The 24,247-nt window shown below is 51.4% G+C and overlaps 1 protein-coding gene across 2 annotated transcripts in view; it reads right to left on the reverse strand.

The window, feature by feature from the left end:
- gdap2 (ganglioside induced differentiation associated protein 2) overlaps positions 1 to 24,247 on the reverse strand; it is a 27,179-nt gene continuing 2,932 nt past the window's right edge. For both annotated transcript variants that reach the window (XM_031895934.1, NM_001015874.1), the window contains 13 exon segments: positions 20,300 to 20,524; positions 19,541 to 19,680; positions 19,070 to 19,223; positions 18,279 to 18,367; positions 17,434 to 17,510; positions 16,726 to 16,885; positions 15,973 to 16,123; positions 13,229 to 13,305; positions 12,652 to 12,728; positions 11,964 to 12,103; positions 11,550 to 11,604; positions 9,038 to 9,181; positions 1 to 1,148 (listed from right to left, as the gene is read on the reverse strand). In XM_031895934.1, the coding sequence (XP_031751794.1) occupies positions 1,101 to 1,148; positions 9,038 to 9,181; positions 11,550 to 11,604; positions 11,964 to 12,103; positions 12,652 to 12,728; positions 13,229 to 13,305; positions 15,973 to 16,123; positions 16,726 to 16,885; positions 17,434 to 17,510; positions 18,279 to 18,367; positions 19,070 to 19,223; positions 19,541 to 19,680; positions 20,300 to 20,478 (1,491 nt within the window). In that variant the 5' untranslated portion in view covers positions 20,479 to 20,524 and the 3' untranslated portion in view covers positions 1 to 1,100.

Consider the following 24,247-nt stretch of genomic DNA (forward strand, 5'->3'; position numbering starts at 1 on the left):
CACAGTAAGGATATTTATTTTAAGAACAGGTTGGGCGGTCCATAGCCAATCAGAACCGGGGGCTCATTCAAATCACCCTGGTATTTAACCTTAGGGCTGGATTGGGATTGGGGGGGTTATTCTACGGATGGAATGGATAATCCACAGCCAATCAGAAGCGGGTATTTATTCTAGGTATAGGCTGAATAATCCCCATTCTCATTGTACAGGTACCAGACTGGGATGATCCGAAACCAGGAGAGAGATTGTACCAGGAATGGACTGAATAATCCACAGCCAATCAGAAGGCGGTGTGTGTCCGAGAAATAGATGTAATAATCCTCATCCAACCAGAAAAGGGAAATTTGCTCCAGAAGCAGGATATTCCACAGCCAATCAGCAAAGGGCGTTTATTCCTAGAGTGGATTGGATAACCCACAGCGGAAAGGGCAGGATATTCCACAGCCAATCAGCAAAGGGCGTTTATTCCTAGAGTGGATTGGATAACCCACAGTGGAAAGGGCGGGATATTCCACAGAAAGAGAGTGTTTAATCCAGGGGAGGACTGGATAGCCCACAGCCAATCAGAAGACAGTGTTTATTCCTAGAGTGGATTGGATAACCCACAGCGGAAAGGGCGGGATATTCCACAGAAAGAGAGTGTTTAATCCAGGGGAGGACTGGATAGCCCACAGCCAATCAGAAGACAGTGTTTATTCCTGGAGAAGGCTGGATAACCCACAGCGGAAAGGGCTGGATATTCCACAGCCAATCAGAAGAAGAATGTTTAATCCAGGGGAGGGCTGGCTAACCCACAGCCAATCAGAAGCGGGTGTTTATTCCAGGAGTGGACTGGCTAACCCACAGCCAATCAGAAGCGGGTGTTTAGTCCAGGAGTGGACTGGCAAATCCACTGCCGACTAGTAGAGTCTCCGTAGGAAGATGGCGGCCCCCCGGCCAGGTCGCTGCATTAGTTACATATCAGGGCACAGAGGTATAAATAAAATGGAAGGACCCCTGGGTGCCACTGGGTGCACATCACCCACATGTGCAGGGGGGCTTTACTCCCAGTCCCCGGGGCTGCACTGAGGGGCAGTGGGGGGGCCTCCCCAGTCACATGGTCAGAGAGACAGGAAGGAGGACTGGGAAGGGAAGAAGGGCCCGTTTTCCTGCAGAGAAAGAACAGAAACATATGATTGGGTCTCTGAGTGCAAACATCCCCCCCCCCTTCCATACTGTGTATGGGAACACATTCCCCCCCTTTCATACTGTGTATGGGAACACATCCCCCCCCCTTCATTGGACCCCCCCCCCCCCTTATGGGACCCCCCCCCCATACTGTGTATGGGAACACATCCCCCCCCTTTCATACTGTGTATGGGAACACATCCCCCCCCCTTCCATACTGTGTATGGGAACACATTCCCCCCCTTTCATACTGTGTATGGGAACACATCCCCCCCCCCTTCCATACTGTGTATGGGAACACATCCCCCCCTTTCATACTGTGTATGGGAACACATCCCCCCCCCTTCCATACTGTGTATGGGAACACATTCCCCCCTTTCATACTGTGTATGGGAACACATCCCCCCCCCCCTTCCATACTGTGTATGGGAACACATCCCCCCCCTTCCATACTGTGTATGGGAACACATTCCCCCCCCTTTCATACTGTGTATGGGGACACATTCCCCCCCTTTCATACTGTGTATGGGAACACATCCCCCCCCCCCCTTCCATACTGTGTATGGGAACACATCCCCCCCTTCATACTGTGTATGGGAAACACATCCCCCCCCCCCCCTTCATACTGTGTATGGGAACACCATCCCCCCCTTCATACTGTGTATGGAACACATCCCCCCCCCCCTTCCATACTGTGTATGGGAACACATCCCCCCCTTCATACTGTGTATGGGAACACATCCCCCCCCCCCTTCATACTGTGTATGGGAACACATCCCCCCCCCCCCTTCCATACTGTGTATGGGAACACATCCCCCCCCCTTCATACTGTGTATGGGAACACATCCCCCCCCCCTTCCATACTGTGTATGGGAACACATCCCCCCCCTTCCATACTGTGTATGGGAACACATCCCCCCCCCCCCCTTCCATACTGTGTATGGGAAACACATTCCCCCCTTTCATACTGTGTATGGGAACACATCCCCCCCCCTTCCATACTGTGTATGGGAACACATCCCCCCCCTTCCATACTGTGTATGGGAACACATCCCCCCCCTTCATACTGTGTATGGGAACACATCCCCCCCCCCCTTCCATACTGTGTATGGGAACACATCCCCCCCCTTTCATACTGTGTATGGGAACACATCCCCCCCCCTTCCATACTGTGTATGGGAACACATTCCCCCCTTTCATACTGTGTATGGGAACACATCCCCCCCCCCTTCCATACTGTGTATGGGAAACACATCCCCCCCCTTCCATACTGTGTATGGGAACACATCCCCCCCTTCATACTGTGTATGGGAACACATCCCCCCCCCTTCCATACTGTGTATGGGAACACATCCCCCCCCCTTCCATACTGTGTATGGGAACACATCCCCCCCCCCTTCCATACTGTGTATGGGAACACATCCCCCCCCCCTTCCATACTGTGTATGGGAACACATCCCCCCCCCCTTCCATACTGTGTATGGGAACACATCCCCCCCCCTTCATACTGTGTATGGGAACACATCCCCCCCTTCATACTGTGTATGGGAACACATCCCCCCCTTCATACTGTGTATGGGAACACATCCCCCCCCCTTCCATACTGTGTATGGGAACACATCCCCCCCCCCTTCCATACTGTGTATGGGAACACATCCCCCCCCCCCTTCCATACTGTGTATGGGAACACATTCCCCCCTTTCATACTGTGTATGGGAACACATCCCCCCCCCCCTTCCATACTGTGTATGGGAACACATCCCCCCCCTTCCATACTGTGTATGGGAACACATCCCCCCCCTTCATACTGTGTATGGGAACACATCCCCCCCTTCATACTGTGTATGGGAACACATCCCCCCCCCCTTCCATACTGTGTATGGGAACACATCCCCCCCCCCTTCCATACTGTGTATGGGAACACACCCCCCCCCCCTTCCATACTGTGTATGGGAACACATCCCCCCCCCCTTCCATACTGTGTATGGGAACACATCCCCCCCCTTCCATACTGTGTATGGGAACACATTCCCCCCCTTTCATACTGTGTATGGGAACACATCCCCCCCCCCTTCCATACTGTGTATGGGAACACATTGCCCCCCTTTCATACTGTGTATGGGAACACATCCCCCCCTTCCATACTGAGTATGGGAACACATTCCCCCCTTCCATACTGTGTATGGGGACACACTGCCCCCCTTTCATACTGTGTATGGGAACACATCCCCCCCCTTCATACTGTGTATGGGAACACATTCCCCCCCTTTCATACTGTGTATGGGGACACATTGCCCCCCCCTTTCATACTGTGTATGGGAACACATCCCCCCCTTCATACTGTGTATGGGGACACATTGCCCCCATTTCATACTGTGTATGGGGACACATTGCCCCCCTTCCATACTGTGTATGGGGACACATTGCCCCCCTTTCATACTGAGTATGGGAACACATCCCCCCCCCTTCCATACTGTGTATGGGAACACATTCCCCCCCTTCCATACTGTGTATGGGGACACATTGCCCCCCTTTCATACTGTGTATGGGAACACATTCCCCCCTTTCATACTGTGTATGGGGACACATTGCCCCCCTTCATACTGAGTATGGGAACACATTCCCCCCTTCCATACTGTGCATGGGGACACATTGCCCCCTTTCATACTGTGTATGGGGACACATTGCCCCCCTTTCATACTGTGTATGGGAACACATCCCCCCCTTCATACTGTGTATGGGAACACATTCCCCCCCTTCCATACTGTGTATGGGGACACATTGCCCCCCTTTCATACTGTGTATGGGGACACATCCCCCCCCTTCATACTGTGTATGGGAACACATTCCCCCCCTTCCATACTGTGTATGGGAACACACTGCCCCCCTTTCATACTGTGTATGGGAACACATCCCCCCCCTTCATACTGTGTATGGGAACACATTCCCCCCCTTCCATACTGTGTATGGGGACACATTGCCCCCTTTCATACTGTGTATGGGGACACATTGCCCCCCCTTTCATACTGTGTATGGGAACACATCCCCCCCCCTTTGGGACCTTCCCCCCATACTGTGTATGGGGACACATTGCCCCCCCTTCATACTGTGTATGGGACACATTCCCCCCCTTGTATGGGAACACATCCCCCCCTTCATACTGTGTTGGGAACACATCCCTCCCTTCCATACTGTGTATGGGGACACATTGCCCCCCTTTCATACTGTGTATGGGAACACATTCCCCCCCTTCCATACTGTGTATGGGGACACATTGCCCCCCCTTTCATACTGTGTATGGGAACACATTCCCCCCCTTTCATACTGTGTATGGAACACATTCCCCCCTTTCATACTGTGTATGGGGACACATTGCCCCCCCTTTCATACTGTGTATGGGAACACATTCCCCCCTTCATACTGTGTATGGGAAACACATCCCCCCCCTTCCATACTGTGTATGGGAACACATCCCCCCCCCTTCATACTGTGTATGGGAACACATCCCCCCCTTCATACTGTGTATGGGGACACATTCCCCCCTTCCATACTGTGTATGGGAACACATCCCCCCCCCTTTCATACTGTGTATGGGAACACATTCCCCCCCTTCCATACTGTGTATGGGAACACATTCCCCCCTTCCATACTGTGTATGGGAACACATCCCCCCCTTTCATACTGTGTATGGGGACACATCCCCCCCCCTTCCATACTGTGTATGGGAACACATCCCCCCCCTTTCATACTGTGTATGGGGACACATCCCCCCCCCCTTCATACTGTGTATGGGAACACATTCCCCCCCTTCCATACTGTGTATGGGAACACATCCCCCCCCTTTCATACTGTGTATGGGGACACATTCCCCCCCTTTCATACTGTGTATGGGAACACATTCCCCCCTTTCATACTGTGTATGGGAACACATTCCCCCCCTTTCATACTGTGTATGGGAACACATCCCCCCCCTTCATACTGTGTATGGGAAACATTCCCCCCCTTCCATACTGTGTATGGGGACACATCCCCCCCCTTCATACTGTGTATGGGAACACATTCCCCCCTTCCATACTGTGTATGGGGACACATTGCCCCCCTTTCATACTGTGTATGGGAACACATTCCCCCCCTTTCATACTGTGTATGGGAACACATTGCCCCCCCTTTCATACTGTGTATGGGAACACATTGCCCCCCTTTCATACTGTGTATGGGAACACATCCCCCCCCTTCATACTGTGTATGGGAACACATTCCCCCCCTTCCATACTGTGTATGGGGACACATTGCCCCCCTTTCATACTGTGTATGGGAACACATCCCCCCCCTTCATACTGTGTATGGGAACACATTCCCCCCCTTTCATACTGTGTATGGGACACATTGCCCCCCTTTCATACTGTGTATGGGAACACATTCCCCCCTTTCATACTGTGTATGGGAACACATCCCCCCCCTTCCATACTGTGTATGGGAACACATCCCCCCCCCTTCATACTGTGTATGGGAACACATCCCCCCCTTCATACTGTGTATGGGGACACATTCCCCCCCTTCCATACTGTGTATGGGAACACATCCCCCCCCTTTCATACTGTGTATGGGAACACATTCCCCCCTTCCATACTGTGTATGGGAACACATTCCCCCCTTCCATACTGTGTATGGGAACACATCCCCCCCCTTTCATACTGTGTATGGGGACACATCCCCCCCCTTCCATACTGTGTATGGGAACACATCCCCCCCCTTTCATACTGTGTATGGGGACACATCCCCCCCCCCCTTCATACTGTGTATGGGAACACATTCCCCCCCTTCCATACTGTGTATGGGAACACATTCCCCCCTTCCATACTGTGTATGGGACACATCCCCCCCCCCCTTCATACTGTGTATGGGAACACATTCCCCCCCTTCCATACTGTGTATGGGAACACATTCCCCCTTCCATACTGTGTATGGGAACACATCCCCCCCTTTCATACTGTGTATGGGGACACATTGCCCCCCTTTCATACTGTGTATGGGAACACATTCCCCCCCTTTCATACTGTGTATGGGGACACATTCCCCCTCCTTCCATACTGTGTATGGAACACATCCCCCCCCCTTCCATACTGTGTATGGGGACACATCCCCCCCCTTTCATACTGTGTATGGGAACACATTCCCCCCCTTCCATACTGTGTATGGGAACACATCCCCCCCCCCCTTCCATACTGTGTATGGGGACACATTCCCCCTCCTTCCATACTGTGTATGGGAACACATCCCCCCCCCCTTCCATACTGTGTATGGGGACACATTCCCCCTCCTTCCATACTGTGTATGGGGACACATTCCCCCCCTTCCATACTGTGTATGGGGACACATTCCCCCTCCTTCCATACTGTGTATGGGGACACATTCCCCCTCCTTCCATACTGTGTATGGGGACACATTCCCCCCCCTTCCATACTGTGTATGGGGACACATTCCCCCTCCTTCCATACTGTGTATGGGAACACATCCCCCCCCCTTCCATACTGTGTATGGGGACACATTCCCCTCCTTCCATACTGTGTATGGGGACACATTCCCCCCCCTTCCATACTGTGTATGGGGACACATTCCCCCTCCTTCCATACTGTGTATGGGGACACATTCCCCCTCCTTCCATACTGTGTATGGGGACACATTCCCCCCCCTTCCATACTGTGTATGGGGACACATTCCCCCTCCTTCCATACTGTGTATGGGGACACATTCCCCCTCCTTCCATACTGTGTATGGGAACACATCCCCCCCCCTTCCATACTGTGTATGGGGACACATTCCCCCTCCTTCCATACTGTGTATGGGGACACATTCCCCCCCCCCCCCTTTCATACTGTGTATGGGGACACATTCCCCCCCTTTCATACTGTGTATGGGGACACATTCCCCCCCCCCCCCCTTTCATACTGTGTATGGGGACACATTCCCCCCTTTCATACTGTGTATGGGGGCACATTGCCCCCCCTTTCATACTGTGTATGGGGACACATTCCCCCCCCCCCCCCCTTTCATACTGTGTATGGGGACACACATTCCCCCCCTTTCATACTGTGTATGGGGACACATTCCCCCCCCCCCCCTTTCATACTGTGTATGGGGACACATTCCCCCCCCTTTCATACTGTGTATGGGGACACATTCCCCCCCCCCCCCTTTCATACTGTGTATGGGGACACATTCCCCCCCTTTCATACTGTGTATGGGAACACATTCCCCCCCTTTTCATACTGTGTATGGGGGACACATTCCCCCCCCCCCCCCTTTCATACTGTGTATGGGGACACATTCCCCCCCCTTTCATACTGTGTATGGGGACACATTCCCCCCCCCCCCCTTTCATACTGTGTATGGGGACACATTCCCCCCCCTTTCATACTGTGTATGGGCCCTTTGGTATGGGGACACATTCCCCCCCCCCCCCTTTCATACTGTGTATGGGGACACATTCCCCCCCCCCCCCCCCTTTCATACTGTGTATGGGGACACATTCCCCCCCCCCCCCCCCTTTCATACTGTGTATGGGGACACATTCCCCCCCCCCCCTTTCATACTGTGTATGGGGACACATTCCCCCCCTTTCATACTGTGTATGGGGACACATTGCCCCCCCTTTCATACTGTGTATGGGGGCACATTGCCCGAGGGTCTGGTGGGAGCAACATGGCTTCCCTTTCGCCTGCGTTGGGCTGGGAGGCAGGGAGTTCCCAGAGTCTGGATCGCAGGCAGCGCATCCGCACAGAATTCCTGGGATTGGGGCCCGTGGGACGGGGGGGGGGCTGGAACCCTGCCCAGTTGGAGGCGCCCTGGGCTCATATGGGTTCCAGAGCTGCACGTTATGGCACGAAGCTTCCAGCTGATCTGCTGCCGACATCAAAGGGTGCAGTCAGTTTAACCCCTTCGCCACCTCCCCAGGGAGAATTCCTGTACATTGCAATCACCTCATAGCCCCGATAAATCATACGGGGGGGGCTTTAGATGCTGCATAAGGTTCATATCAGTGTCCTGTCTGTGCTGCCAACTGGCTCTTCCCTTCATCCCACACACACAATGAACTCAATCCCACCCCCCAATGGGCACTGATGTACGGGACAGGGGCAGCCTTAGGCCCAGCAGAGAGGCCCAGGAGGGGGGGGTTAGGCCCAGCGGGGAGGCCCAGGAGGGGGGGGTTAGGCCCAGCGGGGAGGCCCAGGAGGGGGGGGGTTAGGCCCAGCGGGGAGGGAGGCCCAGGAGGGGGGGGTTAGGCCCAGCGGGGAGGGAGGCCCAGGAGGGGGGGTTAGGCCCAGCGGGGAGGCCCAGGAGGGGGGGGGTTGGCCCAGCGGGGAGGGAGGCCCAGGAGGGGGGGGTTAGGCCCAGCGGGGAGGCCCAGGAGGGGGGGGGTTGGCCCAGCGGGGAGGGAGGCCCAGGAGGGGGGGGTTAGGCCCAGCGGGGAGGGAGGCCCAGGAGGGGGGGTTAGGCCCAGCGGGGAGGGAGGCCCAGGAGGGGGGGGTTAGGCCCAGCGGGGAGGGAGGCCCAGGAGGGGGGGGTTAGGCCCAGCGGGGAGGCCCAGGAGGGGGGGGGGGTTGGCCCAGCGGGGAGGCCCAGGAGGGGGGGGTTAGGCCCAGCGGGGAGGCCCAGGAGGGGGCGGGTTAGGCCCAGTGGGGAGGCACAGGAGGGGGTGGGTTAGGCCCGGCAGGGAGGCATGGCGGGGGGAGGTTAGGCACAGGGGGGTTGTTAGGCCCGGCACAGCACGGGGGGGTTAGGCCCGGCTTAGGTGAGGCTGGTGCAGATACAAAGGGGCAGATCTGGGAGGGCAGGGTGGGTACATCAGGTGCGGAACAGACAGACTCACCCGGGCATCATAATCCAGGACAAAGGGGGGGATCTCTATCTGCTCGGGGGGGACGGCAGAGAAGAGCTGGTGCAGACTCTCCACCTGGTGCACCTTGTCCTTCAGGCCCGACACAGTGAAGGTGGTGAAGAACCAACTGGAAACCTGAAGCAACGAGATAGTCAGAAGGGGACCTGCCCCAATCCCCCCCCCCCCCCCCGCCCTAAGTATTTATAAAGGTACAAAACACTGGTTCTCTGTCCTTTCCCCCAGGCTGCTCTCCTTCCCATGGTCAGGCAGGAAGCAGCTGAGAACAGAACTCAATGGGAAGCCTATGGCAGAGTAATGGCCGACAGAGAGAGTCCTTCAGCCCCACAGACAGCCCCAGTCATCCCACCGAGACAGGAAACAGGAAGTGGCGGTTGCCCCCTTTCCTTTTTGAATGTTCAGCAGTTGTGGAGGGTTAAATATGAGAGAGGTGTGTGTTACTATGGGAGAGGTGTGTTACTATGGGAGAGGTGTGTTACTATGGGAGAGGTGTGTTACTATGGGAGAGGTGTGTTACTATGGGAGAGGTGTGTGTTACTATGGGAGAGGTGTGTTACTATGGGAGAGGTGTGTTACTATGGGAGAGGTGTGTTACTATGGGAGAGGTGTGTTACTATGGGAGAGGTGTGTTACTATGGGAGAGGTGTGTTACTATGGGAGAGGTGTGTTACTATGGGAGAGGTGTGTTTACTATGGGAGAGGTGTGTTACTATGGGAGAGGTGTGTTACTATGGGAGAGGTGTGTTACTATGGGAGAGGTGTGTTACTATGGGAGGTGTGTTACTATGGGAGAGGTGTGTTACTATGGGAGAGGTGTGTTACTATGGGAGAGGTGTGTTACTATGGGAGAGGTGTGTTACTATGGGAGAGGTGTGTTACTATGGGAGAGGTGTTACTATGGGAGAGGTGTTACTATGGGAGGGGTGTTACTATGGGAGGGGTGTTACTATGGGAGGGGTGTTACTATGGGAGGGGTGTTACTATGGGAGGGGTGTTACTATGGGAGAGGTGTTACTATGGGAGAGGTGTTACTATGGGAGAGGTGTTACTATGGGAGAGGTGTTACTATGGGAGAGGTGTTACTATGGGAGATTCACAGAATATTTCTGCATTATTATTATTTATACATGTCCCTGCCCTTGGGGGGGGGATCAGGAACATGTAAAGGGCAGGGGGTACCAGTGCCAGGCTGTGGGCGTGGAACCCTTCGGCACTGTTACTATGACAACAAAGGGAAGGTACAGGCCCGGTGTGTGTGGCTATGGGGTGTCTCTTTCATCCCAGTGCAGAACAGAATGTCTGGTATTGTGATAATGTGACCCACTAACCTGGATCCGACATACGGTACCCGCCCTTCATTCTGTCCCTCTGAGCCTCCCCACAACTGCCCCCGGGGAGTAATAACAAGCGCAAATAGGGCGTCAACAACTGTTTCTCAATGAGACGGCATTTAGGGACTACATTTTAAAGGAGAACTAAAGCCTTAAAAAATAATCTGGCTACAAATGTGCAGGAATGATCCAGTCACAGTTGCCCCCAGCAGCCCCCCATCTTGGATCTTGTTAGGCCGTCTCTTGTGTGTCAGTGGCACTGCACGTGCTCAGTGGGCTGCTGGGGGAGGAGCTAAGCTTACAGGGCATGGGGAATCATCCAGCAGGAAGTGAGGTCACAAGCTGATGCTATAGAGCTGAATATGAATCAATTTGGATGCAGACTGCACTGTTTCAATGCTGCCATTAATTACTAATCTATATATACTGTATATTGGGACTGTTATACTGTGTATATATATATATATATATATATATATATATATATATATATATATAGAAACGAGTTGCTGGAAAGCTGCACACCATAAGAGCAAGATAATACCTGGGTGCCAGTGCTGAAAGCGTAGATACACAGGGTTGGAATGACAGCACACGCAGGATGTTTTTCAAGAAGAATCACAGAGGTTTAGATAAATAAAATCTAAACCTCTGTGATTCTTCTTGAAAAACATCCTGCGTGTGCTGTCATTCCAACCCTGTGTATATATATATATATATATATATATATATATATATATATATATATATATATATATATATATATATATATGAAGAAAAAGAAGCCGCTCTCTCAGGACTTAAGTTCGTCTACTCAATAAATTACTTTTTATTTTTGCACCTAAGTCCTGAGAGAGCGGCTTCCTTTTCTTCTTATCTCGTTTTCACTGTGAAGACTGCACCCAGGCGGATTTGAGATTTATACGTGAGTGCCAGTATTGCATTTTGACTTATATATATATATATATATTGAGCGTCGGTCCCTAGGTGCAGGTAAGTGAGAGCAGCACGGAGTGTGTTAGGGAATTAGTAAAACAGAAGCTGAGGGGGCGACTGGGGGCATCTTTGGGGGGCACAGGGGCCTTGGGCTGGTACAGAACCCCAAAACTTCTCACCCCCGTGGAGTCACTCCCAACGCCACTGAGACCACTTACCTTCGAGCGGAACGTGGGGTGAACAAAATAAAGTGCTTTCAGGTTCTTCTTATACCTGCGGGGAGAGAATTCTAATGAGTGCAGCTCGGCAGCTCACAAACGCGCATCTACTGCCCCCTGCAGGTCACAGCTGGAAGTACAAGCGGTTTCAGTTACAGGAAAATATCCTCACTGTGTTTCCAACTGATACAGCTTTCTTATTGTTGCTAGGGTGACAGGGCCTGGCAACAACATATAAACGCAGAATATGCGAATATAGAAAATACAGACTGTTCATCCCTAAGGGCAGTGCCAACGTGCAGAGTAGGGGACTTCTCTTTCTTGCCGTCTGATTGGCTATTACCTAGAGCTCTGTCAGCAGCTATTGGTGGAGAAGTTGACATCGGGCATTCTAAGCGAATCGATTTCACTTACTTGACGTCGACGATGTCGTACATATTCTTGAGGAAATCCGAGTCCGGGTGGTTGTGCTCCCCGGTGAGAGTGTGGAAGTACACGAGCACGTACTCCTTGGCTGCAACGTGGTCCATCATGTGGATAAAGTACAACAGAGCCTGGGGGGGAACAAACTCACGGCGTTACTCATGGGAAATCCCTCGAGCAGGGAATGCTCTACTGAATGGAGAGGCTCAATGTACACAGCAACATGGCAGCTCCCTGGGAAGCCACCCTGAAAGGGACGCGGCCGAGGGCCACACGAGGGTTTGCAGAGAGACAGCGGAAGGTTATTATAAAAAGATTTACTAAGCTCAAACCATATTAATAAATCCCTATGGATCAATGAATATAGTAGTTATAATAATAATAATAATAATATAATAGTAATTTTCAAGTAGGGAAATTAAAGGGTAAGCTGCACTAAGCATTCAATAAATAATCTGTAACAATATTGGGTTGCCGGGGTCAGTGATTCGTGTATTCATTCTGAGGTCAGATTATTATTATTATTATGACCAGTCTGAATGCAGCGCTACCGCCTGTGCCGGCGCCACCCTGAATGGAACCTGTGGGTACTAATGAGTCGGGCCGGGCAGTGAGAGAGGATAGGGGCAGATAAAAGCTTGTTATACCTCGACCCGCACCTGTCTGAGAATGAACTCACCTTCTCCATGTCAATCAGCAGCACCGGAATGTTCCTTCCCACGACCACCATGACGGTGCGGCCACAGTTATCCACTCCTGCAATAACACAGAGCCTCGCTATCAATTACTGCCATTAGAACATTCTGGGCCTAGGGGGGTACTGACCCATAAACACGTCACTGCCCAGGGGGGACTGACCCACTCGGGACCCAGGGGGGACAGACCTACTCGGGACCCAGGGGGGACAGACCCACTCGGGACCCAGGGGGGACAGACCTACTCGGGACCCAGGGGGGACAGACCCACTCGGGACCCAGGGGGGACAGACCCACTCGGGACCCAGGGGGGACAGACCCACTCGGGACCCAGGGGGGACAGACCCACTCGGGACCCAGGGGGGACAGACCCACTCGGGACCCAGGGGGGACAGACCCACTCGGGACCCAGGGGGGACAGACCCACTCGGGACCCAGGGGGGACTGACCCGTTTGTAGTGGCCCTAGGCCCTAAGGGGTACAGGACTACATCCATACGTGTTGTTGTGCTGAGCAAACTGGAACGGGCCGGCGCCTGACCCAATACAAAGTAAGACTCACCGGACTGGTACAAGGCTTTGAGGGCAGCGATGTCGGAGAGATCTTCAGTCCGTGCCCGAGACAGCCAGCGGTTGTAACTGCGAGAGAAATCCGGTCAATGTGAAGAGAAGAGACCATCACTGGGCAGTCCCGGGGGGGGGGGGCAGATGTGCCACTCACTATTGCCCCAAGGATTAGGAGACTCCCCTGGGTTGGTGGTTGAGTCTGTGTTGTCCCCATTGGCAGGGATTAGGGGTACTATATACCCCAGTATGTACAGCCTTATAGAACTGTCTTCTTCTCCAGCAATTAAAGGGCAAGGGGGGCAAATGTGCCGACTTACTGACTGGCCAGTCTGCAGACCTATTGCCCCGAGTGGGTGGCATTTATCAGTGATACATTTGGTGCTGACTGACCCTTGAACAGCTCGATGCTGAGATGTTTTTTTTAAAAAAACGGCCCCCTGCAGCTCTAGACTGCCTGCACCAGGGGGGAACTCCTGGCAGCCATGTTGTGTACTTGCATGGGTATAATGAGAGAGTTCACATTTTTAAAAATGATTTTCTTGTACTTGATCCCAACTAAGATATAATTAACCCTTATTGGGGGCAGAACAGCCCTATTGGATTTATTTCATGGTTAAATGATTCCCTTTTCTCTGTAATAATAAAACAGTACCTCTACTTGATCCCAACTAAGATATAATTACCCCTTATTGGGGCAGAACAGCCCTATTGGGTTTATTTAATGGTTAAATGATTCCCTTTTCTCTGTAATAATAAAACAGTACCTGTACTTGATCCCAACTAAGATATAATTACCCCTTATTGGGGCAGAACAGCCCTATTGGGTTTATTTCATGGTTAAATGATTCCCTTTTCTCTGTAATAATAAAACAGTACCTGTACTTGATCCCAACTAAGATATAATTACCCCTTATTGGGGGCAGAACAGCCCTATTGGGTTTATTTAATGGTTAAATGATTCCCTTTTCTCTGTAATAATAAAACAGTACCTGTACTTGATCCCAACTAAGATATAATTACCCCTTATTGGGGCAGAACAGCCCTATTGGGTTTATTTAATGGTTAAATGATTCCCTTTTCTCTGTAATAATAAAACAGTACCTGTACTTGATCCCAACTAAGATATAATTACCCCTTATTGGGGCAGAACAGCCCTATTGGGTTTATTTAATGGTTAAATGATTCCCTTTTCTCTGTAATAATAAAACAGTACCTGTACTTGATCCCAACTAAGATATAATTACCCCTTATTGGGGCAGAACAGCCCTATTGGGTTTATTTAATGGTTAAATGATTCCCTTTTCTCTGTAATAATAAAACAGTACCTGTACTTGATCCCAACTAAGATATAATTACCCCTTATTGGGGCAGAACAGCCCTATTGGGTTTATTTAATGGTTAAATGATTCCCTTTTCTCTGTAATAATAAAACAGTACCTGTACTTGATCCCAACTAAGATATAATTACCCCTTATTGGGGGCAGAACAGCCCTATTGGGTTTATTTAATGGTTAAATGATTCCCTTTTCTCTGTAATAATAAAACAGTACCTGTACTTGATCCCAACTAAGATATAATTACCCCTTATTGGGGGCAGAACAGCCCTATTGGGTTTATTTAATGGTTAAATGATTCCCTTTTCTCTGTAATAATAAAACAGTACCTGTACTTGATCCCAACTAAGATATAATTACCCCTTATTGGGGGCAGAACAGCCCTATTGGGTTTATTTAATGGTTAAATGATTCCCTTTTCTCTGTAATAATAAAACAGTACCTGTACTTGATCCCAACTAAGATATAATTACCCCTTATTGGGGGCAGAACAGCCCTATTGGGTTTATTTAATGGTTAAATGATTCCCTTTTCTCTGTAATAATAAAACAGTACCTGTACTTGATCCCAACTAAGATATAATTACCCCTTATTGGGGCAGAACAGCCCTATTGGGTTTATTTAATGGTTAAATGATACCCTTTTCTCTGTAATAATAAAACAGTACCTGTACTTGATCCCAACTAAGATATAATTACCCCTTATTGGGGGCAGAACAGTCCTATTGGGTTTATTTAATGGTTAAATGATTCCCTTTTCTCTGTAATAATAAAACAGTACCTGTACTTGATCCCAACTAAGATATAATTACCCCTTATTGGGGGCAGAACAGCCCTATTGGGTTTATTTAATGGTTAAATGATTCCCTTTTCTCTGTAATAATAAAACAGTACCTGTACTTGATCCCAACTAAGATATAATTACCCCTTATTGGGGCAGAACAGCCCTATTGGGTTTATTTAATGGTTAAATGATTCCCTTTTCTCTGTAATAATAAAACAGTACCTGTACTTGATCCCAACTAAGATATAATTACCCCTTATTGGGGCAGAACAGCCCTATTGGGTTTATTTAATGGTTAAATGATTCCCTTTTCTCTGTAATAATAAAACAGTACCTGTACTTGATCCCAACTAAGATATAATTACCCCTTATTGGGGGCAGAACAGCCCTATTGGGTTTATTTAATGGTTAAATGATTCCCTTTTCTCTGTAATAATAAAACAGTACCTGTACTTGATCCCAACTAAGATATAATTACCCCTTATTGGGGCAGAACAGCCCTATTGGGTTTATTTAATGGTTAAATGATTCCCTTTTCTCTGTAATACCCCTTATTGGGGCAGAACAATATTTGGGATATTTGGGAATTAGGGACAAAGTAATAAATCCTTATATCACTCACTTCCTCTGGTGCTGTTTCTGCATGGCGGCGCCGGATAGTTGCCCCTGTAATGCCAAGCGGCGCTGCTTATCTACATCCCCCTCCATCCGGGCAAAGGCATGGGAGCCAATCACAGACAGGTCCTTCACCAAACCCTCCTCTTCCGAGTCGTCTGTAAAACACAGGGCACAGTACTGTCACTCAGGCTGAATAGGCCCTGGGTCTAGCAGATGGAGGAATGGACACGCCCAGCAGATGGAGCTATGGACACGCCCAGCAGATGGAGCTATGGACACGCCCAGCAGATGGAGCAATGGACACGCCCAGCAGATGGAGCTATGGACACGCCCAGCAGATGGAGCTATGGACACGCCCAGCAGATGGAGCTATGGACACGCCCAGCAGATGGAGCTATGGACACGCCCAGCAGATGGAGCTATGGACACGCCCAGCAGATGGAGCTATGGACACGCCCAGCAGATGGAGCTATGGACACGCCCAGCAGATGGAGCTATGGACACGCCCAGCAGATGGAGCTATGGACACGCCCAGCAGATGGAGCTATGGACACGCCCAGCAGATGGAGCTATGGACACGCCCAGCAGATGGAGCTATGGACACGCCCAGCAGATGGAGCTATGGACACGCCCAGCAGATGGAGCTATGGACACGCCCAGCAGATGGAGCAGCAAGTAAATAATCTAGGGGACCGAGCGATCCTATTGGGGCCCCTGTGCAGGCAGTGACTTGCCCCTAGGCCACCAAGATACTCACCATCCTGCCCCCCAGGTTTCTCACTGATTCGGATCTGACGTTCCGGCACCACAGGTTCCCCCTCGGCGTTCCCGATGTCCTGGGGCAGGAACGGGATGGACCTCTGCTCTTCTTCTAGAGACCGAGGAAAGTACAGGGGTAACAGGCGCCTGTATGTTCCCTGCAGGGGGCGGAATAAACAGGAGAACAACTCAATAAAGGGGAAGTAGAACAACGTTACACGTAATATTCAGCCTTGGGCAGGAAGTACAGGGCAAGTTCCCCCATTGCCTTCACCTTGTGCCTGTGCCCCCCACTGCGTGGTGTTTCCCCCAAATGTGCTGTAGGTCCCCAAGCAAGTTAAACTCCAGGGGGGGGCAACTAAAGAGTGACGATCCCTCCCTGCCAAGTTTACTGACATTTAAGACCTGCACTGCACCAACCTGTATCCACTTACCCCCGACCCGTATCCACTTACCCCCAGCCCGACCTGTATCCACTTAACCCCAGCCCGACCCGTATCCACTTACCCCCAGCCCGACCTGTATCCACTTACCCCCAGCCCGACCCATATTGCCTTACCCCCGGCCCGACCCGTATCCGCTTACCCCCATATAAATATATCTTGCGCTGTATCCCTGTGAGTGAGTGTGATTGAGAGCAAGTGAGTGAGTGTGAGTGAGTGTGAGTGAGTGACACACAGGAATAGGAATAACCCCAAGTTCCTACCTCTTCTTGTTCTGTAACAGCAAAAACCACTTTCTCCAGGGCTGCACCGTGTGCCTCCAGGAACCGCCGCACCGTCCCTGCAAGCACCACAGTTACACTGACCCAATGGGGCCCAATATACAGAACAGCAGCACCGAGCCCAGTATTTACCCCATGTTACTGCACCAAATCCTCCTACTGTGGCTCTGAGTTACTCCTTTATTGGCATCAAAGCCTACATTGATATCCATGTCATTTACAGTAGGGGGTACATTATCCCTTATAATACATGAGTGATACTCAGAGTTCCCTGTATAACTCAGCCTGCAGCCTTGTGCCTTTATATGGGGGGCACAGAACCCCTCAGTGACTGCTAATATCCTTATCATTTACAGTAGGGGGTACATTATCCCTTATAATACATGAGTGATACTCAGAGTTCCCTGTATAACTCAGCCTGCAGCCTTGTGCCTTTATATGGGGGGCACAGAACCCCTCAGTGACTGCTAATATCCTTATCATTTACAGTAGGGGGTACATTATCCCTTATAATACATGAGTGATACTCAGAGTTCCCTGTATAACTCAGCCTGCAGCCTTGTGCCTTTATATGGGGGGCACAGAACCCCTCAGTGACTGCTAATATCCTTATCATTTACAGTAGGGGGTACAGTATCCCTTATAATACATGAGTGATACTCAGAGTTCCCTGTATAACTCAGCCTGCAGCCTTGTGCCTTTATATGGGGGGCACAGAACCCCTCAGTGACTGCTAATATCCTTATCATTTACAGTAGGGGGTACACAGCAGTGAGGTTCCCTGCATCTAAACAAACACTAATTGTGTGAGTCAGTGAGTGACTTACGCAGCGCAATGTGTGTAGAATCCTCCGGGGGGTAGCAGCGCTTCTGGGTGGCAATGACGCAGAATCCCACAGAGGCCATACCCTGCTCCCTAGGGTTGGAATGGAAAAGAGAGGGGGTCAGACACATCAGGGGGGGGGTTGGGGGCAATGAATTTGGGCAATGAAGTAGCATAAATAACCCCTAAGGCTGAAGGGGAAGTTCACCTTCAAATTAACTTTTATTAAGTTATAGAATGAGCAATTCCTAGCAACTTTTCAATTGGTCTTTATTTATTTTTTTTAATTATGTGCCTTCTTTTTCCAACTCTTCACAGTTTTTAAATGGGGGTCACTGACCCCCGAAGCCAAAACTCTGTTTCTCTGTGAGGCTACAATTTTACTCTTTTGGTTCCATTCCTTATCTTTCTATTCAGGCTTCTCCTATTTCTATTCCAATTTCTCACTCACACCGCTGCTTGGTTGCTAGGGTAGTTTGGACCCTAGCAAGCGCATAGCTGCTAAAATGATAAACTGGAGAGTGGCTGAACAAAAAGCGAAACCGCACATAATAAAAAATGAAGACCAACTGCAAAGTATCAATCTCCACGTCATTCTAAAAGTTAGTTTAAAAAGGTGAACAACCCCTTTAATACACAGGTCCCTGCCTAGTTGCTAAGAGTAACAACCCTAGCAACCAGACATTTTTAGAAACCTGCCCAAGAATGCAAATACAATGTGATAAAAGCCGATTTAAAGTGGTTCTGGGGTCCCAGTTCTGGAACAAAGAGAAGTCAATAGAGTCAGGTGATTACTTGGCCAGTTGTAGAACGTTCCGGTAACAGCTGTAGAGGGAGCTCTCGGCCGCTGTGCGGTATTTGGTCTTGTATTTAGGGCCCACCGTGTGGATGATGTACCGCGCCGCCAGGTTAAACCCCTTCGTGAGTTTGGCTTCTCCTGTCCGGCACCCTAATACAGCAACAGGGGGGTTAGTGAGAGAGGGAGCAGCGATTGGCTACCATTGGCCCACCAATCCCCATACAAATGTATCTTAAATAAAAAGCCAACTATGAAAGTGGCCCCTAGAACACTGACTGCGGCCCCTAGAACAATGACTGCGGCCCCTAGAACACTGACTGCGGCCCCTAGAACACTGACTGCGGCTCCTAGAACACTGACTGCGGCCCCTAGAACACTGACTGCGGCTCCTAGAACACTGACTGCGGCCCCTAGAACCCTGACTGCGGCCCCTAGAACACTGACTGCGGCCCCTAGAACATTCTCACCTTTTAGCTTCTGCATCTCTTCTGACAGCTCGGGCCCCGAGTAGCGGAAAATGCTGTCGGACACCGGGTTTTTGTCGGTGAGGGTCTCGTTGCTGGTATTGACCAGAGCCGTGCAGCTGAGTAACGCCACGTCCCCTCTCCTGGGGGGGGGAAGAGAGAAATATAAGGCTACAAACATCTGAACGGAACCCCCCCCCCCCCGGTACGGTTCTGCCTGTCCTGCAAGTAGAAGCTCTGAGACTCACCTCTGGGATCCGGAAGGTTCAGGGGCCCCTGCTCTTGGCTCTGGCTGGTTTGGGAGAAGCTCCACTTGCCTCCCCAGGGGCAGCAGCAATAACCCACTGTTTGTTCCTGTGCCTAAGGAACCTTTTTTTTTTTAAATGGGGGTCACTGACCCCCGAAGCCAAAACTCTGTTTCTCTGTGAGGCTCCAGTTTTACTGTTACGGTTCCATTCCTTATCTTTCTATTCAGGCCTCTCCTATTTCTATTCCAATTTCTCACTCACACGGCTACTTGGTTGCTAGGGTAGTTTGGACCCTAGCGAGCGCATAGCTGCTGAACTGATAAACTGGAGAGCGGCTGAACTAAACGCTAAGGAACGAGTCAGTTCAGCCTGGTATCAGTGAAGCCGACGTGGCAGGAAGTGGCATAACCCGTGTGTGCCAATGGGCAGCGCTACAGGCACTGCCAGTCCAGCAGGGGGCAGGATTGGCTCTGTTACAGGAGGGGGAAATAAAGGGGAACTGCCCCTCACTTACCATAGTATCACCTTCTTGTTGATATCGTTCCTGTATGGAAAGGGAGAGTGAAGCCCCCCATGTGGGGCATCTTTCCTGCCCCCGTCCGGCACATCTTCTCCTTCTCCGTCCCTTACGTCGGCCCAGCAGGGGAGCGCGTCGGCATCCACAAAGCACGACCTGGCACCCAGCGGATCCATGGGGTGAAATGGGTTCTGTGCGGCATCAAGCCCCTCGGTGCTGTACCTGCAGGGGGGAACCCCAGAAAGGGTAAATCCCATGTGCAGCAGATACAATGGGGCAAAGGGGCAAATGGAAACAGATTCATTCCCCTTCCCTGAGCCAATGGGATAACAATTCTGGGTCAGTGACACCCCCAGTTGGGTCGGGGTAACGTTGGCAGAAGTTGGGGTACAGGGGACGTTCACCTTTGAAGTAACTGTCAGTATGATAAAATTGATTGATATTCCAAAACAATTTGCAATTGGTCTTCATTTTTTTTTTTATAAGTGTGGTTTATTATTTTGATTTTTGTTCCGCAGCTCTCCAGTTTGGAATTTTAGCAGCTCTCTGGTTGCTAGGGTCTAAATTACCCTGGCAACCAAGCAGGGATGTGAGGGAGACATTGGAATATGAATGGGAGAGGGGCTGAAAAGAAAAATATAACAATAAAACTGGAGCCTCACAGAGCAATAGGGTTTGGCTGCCGGGGTCAGTGACCCCCATTTGAAGGGAAAAGGCTTGTAGTTTAGAAATGATAAATAAATAATGAAGACCAATTGAAATGTTGCTAAGAACTGGCCATTCTATAACATACTCACAGTTAACTGGAAAGTGAAGTGCCCCTTTATGGTTGGAACAGGCAGACAATTTGCTGACCCACATATTACAAACCCCCATATTCAGCCTCAATCCTAGGGCCCCCCCCCCCCCAACATCCAAATCCCACCCTAAAGCCCCCGACATCAAAATCCCACCCTATAGCCCCCCCCAACTAAATGAAATCCAAACATTTCTGGGGGGAGGGGGGGGTGCCACCAGGGCAAAACAGGGGGGGGGGGGTCAGGTCAGATGTACCACCCTACAGGCCCCTCCTCTCAGCAGCTCCACCCCCCCATGAGATCTTCTAAAAAGCTTCCTTATTTAAAGAGTTAATCCTCCTGTCCCGCAATGTGCCTGTCACATGACTCAAACTCTGGGGGGGGGGGGAGGGGGGGTTTTGTTGGTTTGTAAGTTCTCTGTGTTCTTTGTAGGAAGATGGAGCTGTTACTGCCCCTGTTGTCCCTGGGGGAGGGGGGTCTGAGTCACATGGGGGGGTAACCCCAGTGCTGCGATGTGTGTTGGTCTCACAGGATCATGTTATTGGGGGGCTGGTTACCCCCCCGCCCCATCTGTATCATAACAACCCCCACGTTACTACCTGCCCCATCTGTATCATAACAACCCCCACGTTACTACCTGCCCCATCTGTATCATTACAACCCCCACGTTACTACCTGCCCCATCTGTATCATAACAACCCCCACGTTACTACCTGCCCCATCTGTATCATAACAACCCCCACGTTACTACCTGCCCCATCTGTATCATTACAACCCCCACGTTACTACCTGCCCCATCTGTATCATAACAACCCCCACGTTACTACCTGCCCCATCTGTATCATAACAACCCCCACGTTACTACCTGCCCCATCTGTATCATTACAACCCCCACGTTACTACCTGCCCCATCTGTATCATAACAACCCCCACGTTACTACCTGCCCCATCTGTATCATTACAACCCCCACGTTACTACCTGCCCCATCTGTATCATTACAACCCCCACGTTACTACCTGCCCCATCTGTATCATAACAACCCCCACGTTACTACCTGCCCCATCTGTATCATAACAACCCCCACGTTACTACCTGCCCCATCTGTATCATTACAACCCCCACGTTACTACCTGCCCCATCTGTATCATTACAACCCCCACGTTACTACCTGCCCCATCTGTATCATAACAACCCCCACGTTACTACCTGCCCCATCTGTATCATAACAACCCCCACGTTACTACCTGCCCCATCTGTATCATTACAACCCCCACGTTACTACCTGCCCCATCTGTATCATAACAACCCCCACGTTACTACCTGCCCCATCTGTATCATAACAACCCCCACGTTACTACCTGCCCCATCTGTATCATTACAACCCCCACGTTACTACCTGCCCCATCTGTATCATTACAACCCCCACGTTACTACCTGCCCCATCTGTATCATAACAACCCCCACGTTACTACCTGCCCAGTGTCACTGGGGGGTGAGTGTGAGTGAGTGACACTGGGGGGTGAGTGAGTGACACTGGGGGGTGAGTGAGTGACACTGGGGGGTGAGTGAGTGACACTGGGGTGAGTGAGTGACTGACACTGGGGGGTGAGTGTGAGTGACACTGGGGGGGTGAGTGAGTGTGAGTGACACTGGGGGGTGAGTGAGTGTGAGTGACACTGGGGGGTGAGTGAGTGTGAGTGACACTGGGGGGTGAGTGAGTGACACTGGGGGGTGAGTGAGTGACACTGGGGGGTGAGTGAGTGACACTGGGGGGTGAGTGAGTGACACTGGGGGGTGAGTGAGTGACACTGGGGGGTGAGTGAGTGACACTGGGGGGTGAGTGAGTGACACTGGGGGTGAGTGAGAGTGACACTGGGGGGTGAGTGTGAGTGACACTGGGGGGTGAGTGTGAGTGACACTGGGGGGTGAGTGTGAGTGACACTGGGGGGTGAGTGTGAGTGACACTGGGGGGTGAGTGTGAGTGACACTGGGGGGTGAGTGTGAGTGACACTGGGGGTGAGTGTGAGTGACACTGGGGGTGAGTGTGAGTGACACTGGGGGGTGAGTGTGAGTGACACTGGCGGGTGAGTGTGAGTGACACTGGCGGGTGAGTGTGAGTGACACTGGGGGGTGAGTGTGAGTGACACTGGGGGGTGAGTGTGAGTGACACTGGGGGGTGAGTGTGAGTGACACTGGGGGGTGAGTGTGAGTGACACTGGGGGGTGAGTGAGTGTGAGTGACACTGGGGGGTGAGTGAGTGTGAGTGACACTGGGGGTGAGTGAGTGACACCTCTGCTAATTGCTATTTGCCTCTCTCCTATCTGCCCCTCTGCTAATTGCTATTTGCCTCTCTCCTATCTGCCCCTCTGCTAATTGCTATTTGCCTCTCTCCTACCTGCCCCTCTGCTAATTGCTATTTGCCTCTCTCCTATCTGCCCCTCTGCTAATTGCTATTTGCCTCTCTTTCCTATCTGCCCCTCTGCTAATTGCTATTTGCCTCTCTCCTATCTGCCCCTCTGCTAATTGCTATTTGCCTCTCTCCTATCTGCCCCTCTGCTAATTGCTATTTGCCTCTCTTTCCTACCTGCCCCTCTGCTAATTGCTATCTGCCTCTCTCCTACCTGCCCCATCTGTATCATAACAACCCCCACGTTACTACCTGCCCAGTGTCACTGGGGGGTGAGTGTGAGTGAGTGACACTGGGGGGTGAGTGAGTGACACTGGGGGGTGAGTGAGTGACACTGGGGGGTGAGTGAGTGACACTGGGGGGTGAGTGAGTGACTGACACTGGGGGGTGAGTGTGAGTGACACTGGGGGGTGAGTGTGAGTGACACTGGGGGGTGAGTGACACTGGGGGGTGAGTGACACTGGGGGGTGAGTGACACTGGGGGGTGAGTGACACTGGGGGGTGAGTGAGAGTGACACTGGGGGGTGAGTGAGAGTGACACTGGGGGGTGAGTGAGAGTGACACTGGGGGGTGAGTGAGAGCGACACTGGGGGGGTGAGTGAGTGAGTGTGAGTGACACTGGGAGGTGAGTGACACTGGGGGGTGAGTATGAGTGACACTGGGGGGTGAGTGAGTGACACTGGGGGGTGAGTGTGAGTGACACTGGGGGGGTGAGTGTGAGTGACACTGGGGGGTGAGTG

This window comes from Xenopus tropicalis, chromosome 2, assembly GCF_000004195.4.
Source record: "Xenopus tropicalis strain Nigerian chromosome 2, UCB_Xtro_10.0, whole genome shotgun sequence".
In the NCBI taxonomy this organism is placed as follows: domain Eukaryota; kingdom Metazoa; phylum Chordata; class Amphibia; order Anura; family Pipidae; genus Xenopus; species Xenopus tropicalis.